Source organism: Nicotiana sylvestris, chromosome 5 (genome assembly GCF_000393655.2).
Source record: "Nicotiana sylvestris chromosome 5, ASM39365v2, whole genome shotgun sequence".
Lineage (NCBI taxonomy): Eukaryota > Viridiplantae > Streptophyta > Magnoliopsida > Solanales > Solanaceae > Nicotiana > Nicotiana sylvestris.
In genome coordinates, this window is record NC_091061.1 from 153,917,599 (window position 1) to 153,927,094 (window position 9,496).

A 9,496-nucleotide genomic window follows, 5' to 3' on the forward strand; every position below is an offset into this window, starting at 1 on the left:
CTCGCGATTGATGAACAACTTTTGTTGTGGAACCCTTCCACAAGAGAATCAATAGAACTTCCCCGTTCAGAAATTACACTTGTTGTGGATTGGGGTATGACGCAACTAGTGATGACTACAAGATCATTAAGATTATCTATTCTCCTCAAGTATACATTGAAATTCTCACGCTAAAACGTGGTTCCTGGAGAAAAAAATTTGAATATCCAGGTAGCAGTTTTGACCCAGTGTTGGGTTGTATGGATCCTTTGGCATTTGTACATGGAGCATTTCAGATGAGGTGTACGGAGAGATACCGTTGCTAGAGCTAGGGCGACTGCCCAATGAATTCAGAATAGTCAAGCGCGGCGTTTCTATATGATTTGCTATTATTATACTCTAGGGGAGAAAACTTTTAAATTCTCGGTAACGAAAGAGTATGGTGTCAAGGACTGAATTGTATACAATACGACTGGATGGTTTGCGGATGTTTGGGCCGGGTTGGCTCTGTATTTAGTTTTACATATTTTGCTTCTCTAATCGTATATACTAATTGCTACGAGTAACGCGCTGTTTGCACTTAAAATATACAGTGATATAATATAATCACTATTATGCCTCAATCTCAAGTTAGTTTTTTTTTTTTAAGAAAACAAAACCACCCGGCTGTGTGCCTAGGTGTTAATATCTCAAAAATGATGCATATAAATGTGACTATATAGTAACCAACTTGCTACATCTAGATTATAAAAGTTAGTTGAAATCGACTATTATTCAATTTGCTATATCTAGACTATTTAGAGATATACAGTAAAATTCAAAAATATTGCAAGTTGAATTTTCAAAACATCAGAAGTAAGAAATTTTCTTAAATTATCTGCCTCAAGGTTAATTGACTCCCTCAAAATTAATTGATTCTGAATAACTGATAGCAATTTTGGGTGGAGAGTGAAGAGTGATATAGAGAGATTTAGAACAGTAAAATATCAAAAGTGCCAGTCAAGTTGAAAAACAGCAAACTGAAAGGAAAAAAAATGAAAAACAGACCGTACATTCTTTGCTATATCACTAGCCGCTGTTCATTTGCAAATTAAGAACTTTGCTCACACATTAGCAACAACAGATAGAAACCCACAATCTGGGACTTAAAGGAAACAAATAAGGCAATAACTACTCCACTATATTATCAATGTCACTCCGAGCAGAACAATGCGGATTCTATTTAGACAAGCAATTACTCAATAATCATTAAAATAATTACCTCACTGAGAAATGTTTGGGTAATAATTCAAACCTTTATACATGACTTAAATTATATTAATCATCTAAAAACCAAAAGAACCTCGGAATAGCTACTTACAATGATAAAATCTCTGATGATACCCTAAATAACCTCCTTGTTACCCTTCTGTGCTTGTTACCACGTCAAATTCTAGTAACAGTAAATGTACTTGAATGGAAAATTTACACGAGCATGCTTAGTTTCATCAACTTCTGGCTGGAAGGGAAAGCGCGTTCGTTGAGTGAGTTACTCTACAACATTTCTTGCTTTCTTGGGCTGCATGGAACATAAAGGGTTATGTCATGAAATCATGAACAACAACTTTGTCACTACAAGCACTTGGGTTTGTTCTGTCACAATCCAAACATAGATAAGCGATAAGCTTCTTTGACACGATCTGGTGAAGGATCTTCTCCTCTTTGCCACATCCTTCCATCTTCTCTGCATCTCGATCAGCAAAACCCCATTCAAAAATCGAAATGCATATGATATAATCCAGGAAAGCATAATTGGGATGATCATATCATACTCGCATTAGCCTAGCCCTGTAGCTATAGTTTCTTTTATTTCAAGCTGTCCTGTTTTCATTTGATACAAATACTATCACAATGACTAACAAAATTATTCTGGAAATTACAGAGCAGAGTAAACTAATTGTAACGTAAAGGAATTAGGAGAGGTGCGCTGAAAAGGAAAGATCAAAGAGTTTTCACAGAATAGATCTCAATGTTTTCGTTTTCCTTTGAGGGAAAGTAATTGGAAATGGTTAGACACAAAATATCAAGAACCTGCTGGTGTTTTCTACTTGCTGACGTTAGAATCTTAAGCTCTCTGTGACATTCAGCCTAGTAACAAGGGCTAAATTAACCCAGGAATCGTTGACCTAATTTGCAATTCAGGGTCCAAGATGGTTGTCTTACCTTCATCATACTCCAGTCTCACATTCAACATCAAGATTCTCAACTTTGGTCTGCTTCACCATGTGCTATACAATATTTCCAGAATATATTGGCCTCCACCATAGTTCCTTCACGAACCATGCTCTTGGGCCATTCTCAAGGCTTTGGCTACCTACACATCCCAGAAGAATTTTGAGAAGGTTTTCAGCATTTCAGAGTTGCATTGCTGCACTGCTACCCCATTATCAAGTTCTCCTGTAACTGTATTGTTCCTGAACTTCAAGAGAGCAGCGTTAACTCATTTCTGTTTATTTTGACAGTTAAAAATCATAAACGTCAGTATGCAGCACCAAGTAACACAATTGACGTCATTGATGAGGAACCAACACAGCACAAAAACCAGATATACACAAGACAGATGAAAACAAAGTGGCCTTTCCACTTTCTGAGTGGATTCCGAGCAAATGTAGTGTTAACAGGCTTTTTAAGAACTGAAATAACTCCTTTATGGGAAATTCTGTGAGAGAGTTCGACCCATGTTGTTAAGAAATCTGCACATGAAGCATCGTATGTGATATTACCAAAAAGATTGTATATCACAAGACCTTAATGCATGATTGAGTAGACCCTGAGTTTCATATAAATGTCTGACATGTGTAACTGTATGCCTGAACACGAAGAGAAAAAGTGGGGTAGAAAATGTAACACACTCTCAAAACACAGCAGGTAGAGCTCAAGGTACTTAAACTTTAGGGACAGAATACAAATTTTCCTTCACCTGGTAGGAACTAGGTACATAGTCACTACTGTGAATATTTGCAGTTTAAGAAAATGAAATGTAGATAAAATATCAAGCTGTCTTTCCGGGTAAAGGTCCCTTCAGCTCATACCTAGATGCTTCCCTAGAGAATCTGCAAGATAGTCTTGAGTTTCTCTCAAAAAGTGGCAAAATCATCTCGCAACAAGCGCAAAAATCATCGGCAATTGGCACCAGTATTTTCCAGAACCTCTGGCCATTATGTTGTTACTCCTGCGCTATTCAGAGAGGCAGAGACTATGAGAGTAACCTGCTTCTAACCATGTGCTAGAAAGCAATAAAGTAGTCAGAACCAGCCTTATAAGGCAAAAAAGAATCTTCTAGTACATTTGATGGATGACTGCATATATAAAGGATGCTTGTGTATATGCCAACAAGCAATTTTGGTAAGAAAACATGCATCATCCCATCCCAACCTTGTCCTACATGATAGTCAAGTCCAGAATGATTTCACATTACCACAGCTAATTTAAACGAGCCTTTGATAGTTAACCATTGCATATATGTGGAGATTATTTTTGCACTACCAGTAGTCTCCACAAGAACAAGAACCATTATGAAAATGATGGAACCGATTTGTGTCTCTCAAGATGATTTCCCTATTCACCACTTTTGAAGCAAACTTAAATGCAGTATGGCAATCACCACAAACTCTGATGTTCTTCTTTATACGGATAGGGGATCCAGGTGGAGAATTGAGAAGAGCAAATGCTAAAGCAAGTCGTTCACTATGGTATTGCAATCTCTCTTCCCTCTCCTGCTGATCCGTAAACCAAAGCACGTGGCTAGTGTCGGGGACATAGCCAATTTCCTTGATTTTATCAGTTATCTTCTCCCACATGTTACGGATCTCCTCTCTCTGCGGATGGGCAACATCATTTGCTACAAACATATGAACAGCATTCTCAATCTCCACCCAACTACAAGCAGGTTCTTTCTTGACTCCACCCTCGTTCATCATTTTTCTAACTTTTGCAGCATCACTTCTCCTACCAGCAGAAGCATAGATGTTAGACAGCAAAATATGTGGCCCTGAATCATAGGGATCAAGTTCAAACACACATTCAGCTGCATAAACACCCAATTCCAAGTTTTTATGCATCCTACAAGCTCCAAGCAAAGCTTTCCAAACAGCTGCATTTGGTTGAATTGGCATTTCATTTATGAATTTTTCAGCACGGTCAAGTTGACCTGATCGACCAAGTAGATCTACAATGGTCACATAATGTGAAATATTAGGCTCTATCTTAAATTTCTTCATCAACTCAAAATAATGCATTCCTTTGTCTAGAAGACCAGCATGACTACAAGCTGTAAGAGCGCAAAGAAAAGTCACTTCATTAGGTTCAGGTCCTATCCTACGCATTTCCTCAAAACATTCTACAGTTTCTTTTCCGAGTCCATGCTGAGCATAGGCCGTAAGCATTGAGTTCCAAGAGACTACATCCTTTTGCACCAACCTATCAAAAACCTTTCGGGCATCATCAATGCTACCAGACTTAGCATACATATCAAGCAGAGTATTCCCAATAAAAGCAATAAGTTCCAACCCTGACTTGATCATATGCACATGCACCCATTTCCCGGGCTCTAGAGCTCCAATGCTTGCACAGGCTGCATAAACACTTGAAAATGTAAAGTGGGTCGGCTGAAAACCGCCTCTTGTCATCACAGAGAAAAGCTTCACAGCAATTTCTCCCTCACTTTTCCTAGCATGCCCAGCAATCAAAGCATTCCAAGAAACCTCATTCTTGCAACTTAACTTGTCAAACACAATTTTCGCTTCGTCCATTAGTCCACACCTTGCATACATATCCACAAGAGCACTCCCAACATACACATTCTCCTCGTATCCAAACTTCACACACGCCCCGTGTAGTTGCCTGCCAGTTCCACCATTGTCCAATGCCCCGGAAGCCTTGAGAACACTGCCAAAAGTAAACTGATTCGGCATAAACCCAAACTTCACCATCTCACAAAACAAAACCAAGGCCTCCTCAGCACCCTCATTCTGCGAATACCCAGTAATTAACGCAGTCCAAGAAACCATATCTCTCTCAGGCATTTCATCAAACACCTTGCGAGCATCATCCATGCTTTCACACTTCGCATACATATTAATCAACGTGTTATTCGGAACAACATAATGTCTAAACCTCGACCTCAGGAAGTGTTCATGAACCACTTTGCCTTCTTTAAGCCGCTTCCATTCCGTACATTTTTTCAGTAGCTGGTTATATAAACTGGCATCCGGGTCCATTGCGCCATTGTCAATAAGATACAGTACTAAAAGTTCCCCATTTGGAGCCTTTTTTAGAAGATCTTTGTCTTGTATAACACCAATAAATGAACCAAAACGTTTTTGTACCGGTCCAGTTTCTGATTCTAAGGCTGATACTGCACTTGACGTAGAAAAAAATTGCCGAGCTATGGGGATGATTGAATTGAAAATTGATGGATTTGTCACGTACTGTTTCATGTGTATCGCCTTTGTCATCATCTCTGTCACCTGCAGTGCTTCCCAATTACAAATGGTAAGATGACATGCTGTAATCTAGTGTTATACAATCAACTTATTTATAAATTAATTTTCCTTGTCCAATATACTAAAAATATATTTTCATTTTTAGTAATTTTTAATTTTAGCAAATCATGATTAAAACCAAATGTTTTTTTTTGTCTTACTATTATCATTAACTACTTATTCCCCAAATTATTTCTCACGACCTCTTAAAATGCTATTATTATTCTGGGTATTATGGTAAAGCAGATACTTTATTTATCACTAGTCAATTTGTTCGCGCTTCGCACGATTATAAAAAAAAATTCAATTACAATACGATCTTATTGTAAATTTACCCGGGATAGAGTAGATTAACTTTTCATGTGTATATATTTCTTTATAAATATATTTTTTTCTAATTAGCTCCAAAACATTCCATATCATCAATTTCAAAGATAATGTTGTTATCCTAAAGAGATAATTATTGTCTGATAAAGCGAAACATTTAGACTTGAAAATATATCAGTAGAAACCCATTCACCACTAAGCTTTCTTTAGACTATAAAAGAGAAACAACTAATATTAATTTCATTAAACTCTTAAATAGAAAAATGACATTTATCATGTCAAGGACGAATGACTTATATGCTCATATAGGTGTTAGTGAGTAGTAACTATTGCACTATTCCTTTTTTCTTTTCAAAAAAATATTACTAATTGATGCACTCTTTAATTAATTGTAATTGATTCTGATTTTTTTAATTATAATCAAATATAAGATGATTTGAAACTATTCAATTTAACTAATAGAAATGAAATACAATACCACTGGATTAAATGATTCACAAAATACATAGTTGTTTCCATTGAAAGAAATTTTTTTCTTTTCGTATTAATGCTAGAGGTGCCTTGAAAGAGGAAGAAAAAAGAAACAGAAATTATTTCTTTTAAGAGAGATGTTACACTACCTTATGGTGCATCATATATATTTTTAACCATCCACTGATTATAGCGATTTTCCGTACATCCTTATCCTATTTCATTAACACATAGTAACATCTTTTTAAGTTTTTTAAAATTGCAATAAAAAAATAAATCATTTTCTAACACTGTCTTATTCTCTCACATATACTATTCCTATATTCATTTATTTATTTCTCTTGCATGATAGAAATATTCACCTTTTTCTTTTGCGAAAAATTATCAAAGTAAAAGCTACCAAATATCAAATAACCATTATGTCACGATCCGAACTTCCCACCCTCGGAAGTCGTGATGACGCCTACTAGTGAAAGCTAGGCAAACCAATTATTTTACCCTTTTCATTTTTAATCCATTAACAATTGTAAATTAACATTTATAAACAACGGAAATTAATAAAGCTGAAGGATGAAATGTAACAATTTAGCTAATACCAATACGAATCTACAACATAAACCACCCAGAACTGGTGTCACAATCTCACGGACTATCTAAGAAAACTACAAATGAAGTCTGAAAAAGAAAGTACATGTCTGTCTCTGAAATAGTAAAGAACAGATGAAAACTAGATAGGGAGGGGACTCCAAGGCCTACGAACGCCTGCAGGACTACCTCGGGTCTCCTGATGGACTGAAGGCAGCAACCCCAAGCTAAGGTATGTACTCCAGTACCGGGATCTACACAAAAAAGTGCAGAGTGTAGTATCAGCACAACCAACCCCATGTGCTGGTAAGTGTCGAGCCTAACCTCGGTGAAGTAGTGACAAGGCTAGGACACAACAAACCAATAACCTGCAGCTAAACAGTATCTAACAGAACAACAGTAATAAAAGTAATTCAAAAGTAACGGGGGAGGGGTAACATGCTATGAGGAAATACCAACACAGAGAATCACAGTAATGGTGGAATAAGGCAGTTAAGATATTTGAACCGAAAACAACAAGAAGTCATAACAAACAGGCAATATGTGCACGTCATCACCCTTCGTGCTTTTACTCTCAATCCTCACCAATGCAATCAAGTAATGAAAATGTGCACGGCATCACCCTTCGCGCTTTATCTCTCTTCCTCACCATATGCATCAATATCAATAAAAATGTACACGACATCACCCTTTGTGCTTTATCACTCTTTTCTCACCAAATGCATAAATATGAATGTGCACGACATCACCCTTCGTGCTTTATCACTCTTTCCTCACCCAAACAATAGCAACAACAATATCCCGGCAAGGGAATCAATAATAAGTATAAATACATCCCGGCAAGGGAATCAACAATAAGAATTAAATACGTCCCGGCAAGGGAATCAGCTATAACCAAACTTGTACCAATAATCAACTTCACAATTGAACTTCAACAGAGCCAATGCTCAACAATAACCAAATATCGAGAAAATAATCATAAATCTTGCTCAACATGGATGATCAACAATTTAGGCATTCGTATTATTAAGAACTACAACGATCACAATTTAAGACTCACGGGTATGCTTGACAGCAATGTATAGGTACTCGTCACCACACCTATACGCCGTACACTAAACTAGCACATAGAAAATAAAGCACAATACCTATTCCCTCAAGCTAAGGTTAGGCCAAACACTTACCTCGAACTTCTACGGCCAACTCAAACCTCAAACACTGCTTTTCCTTTAGAATTCGCCTCCAAATTATTTGTATCTAGTCCAAATTAATTTAACAACATCAATAAATGCTAAAGAACTCATACTCAATGCTTAATTATAGGTTTTCTATCATTTTCCCCAAAAAGTCAAAAATCGACCCCGAGCCCGCTTGGTCAAAACTCGATTACCCATTTACCCACGAGCCCAAAATATGCAATTAGTTTCGAAATACGACCCCAAAACGAGGTCTAAATTCCAATTATTCAAAAAGCCCTAACTTTACCCAAATTCCCAATTTCTACCATAAAAACCCTAGATATTTCGATGAAAATTGATGAAATGCAATGGGAAATCGAAAGAATAAGGTTTAGAATCATATACCAATGCTTTGGGGAAGAACTTGTTCCTTGAAAATTGCCTCAATGCTCTCTAGTTTTGAAAATATGAAAATATGGGCTAAATCCCGACTTAGCTACTGTTTTAAGTGCTGGGCGAAAGTGTTCATCGCGTTCGCAAGAACACTATCGCGAAGAGCTGCCAGAAGTGGACTTACGCGATCACGATTTCCTCTACGCGTTCGTGAAGGGTAAGCCTCCCTGACCTTCGCGTTCGCGGACAGCATTACGCGTTCGCGTAGAAGAAAAGACAAGTCCCCAGCCAACCTCCATTTTATACTACGCGTTCGCATCACACAAGTCGCGTTCGCGATGAGCAACCCCCCAGTGCTCCGCGTTTGCGACAGTGGCTTTGCGTTCGCGAAGAACAAATCCACCCTTGTCCTAATTTCTCTTTCGCGATCGCGAGTGTTACTATGCGATCGCGATGCACAAAAGATCTGTGCACCTGAAGCAGAAATTTTGCAACGTTTCTTAAGTGTAAAAACCTTCCGAAACCTATTCGAAACTCACTGAGCCCTCGGGGCTCCAAACCAAACATGCATACTAACTCAAAAACATCATATGGACTTACTCGTGCGATGAAATCGCCAAATTAACACCTTTAACGACGAATTTAGCATCAAAATCAAAGAAGAATCTCAAGAACTCTTAAGTTTAAATTGTAACAACCGAGGGTCCGATTCACGTTATATCAAGTCCGTTTCTTACAAAATTTTACAGGCTCGACCTAAATACCATATAAGACCTGTACGGCCTCCAGAACTAAAATACGGGCCTGATACCATCAATTTCAAATACATTTGAATTTCCAAAAACTCTTAAAATTTCAGTTAACCAATTTTCTTCAAAAATTCATTTCTCGGAGGGACCTCGGAATTCGATTTCGGGCATACGCCCAAGTCCCATATTTTTCTATGGACCCTCCGGGACCGTCAAATTATAGGTCTGAGTCCGTTTACCCAAAATATTGACCAAAGTCAACTTAAATTCAATTTTAAAGACCAAATTAGCA

General features: G+C 37.6%; 1 protein-coding gene across 4 annotated transcripts; it reads right to left on the minus strand.

Moving 5' to 3' along the window:
* Positions 1-1,182: 1,182 nt before the first annotated feature.
* On the minus strand, positions 1,183-5,510 carry LOC104220243 (pentatricopeptide repeat-containing protein At3g24000, mitochondrial). 4 transcript variants are annotated; one of them, XM_009771072.2, is made up of 2 exons: positions 2,182-5,510; positions 1,183-1,839 (listed from the first exon to the last, which is right to left on the minus strand). In XM_009771072.2, exon 1 carries the CDS (start codon positions 5,475-5,477, stop codon positions 3,501-3,503), a length of 1,977 nt encoding a protein of 658 aa, XP_009769374.1. In that variant the 5' UTR covers positions 5,478-5,510; the 3' UTR covers positions 1,183-1,839; positions 2,182-3,500. The 4 variants fall into 4 exon arrangements, with proteins under 4 accessions (XP_009769374.1, XP_009769375.1, XP_009769377.1 ...); XM_009771073.2 differs by having other exon boundaries at positions 1,184-2,432; positions 3,051-5,510; XM_009771075.2 differs by having other exon boundaries at positions 1,184-2,437; positions 3,051-5,510.
* Between the last annotated feature and the right edge of the window lie 3,986 nt (positions 5,511-9,496).

Coding starts and splice junctions, on each gene's coding strand:
- LOC104220243 (XM_009771072.2), bottom strand. CDS start 5,477: ATGATGACAAAGGCGATACACATGAAACAGTACGTGACAAATCCATCA.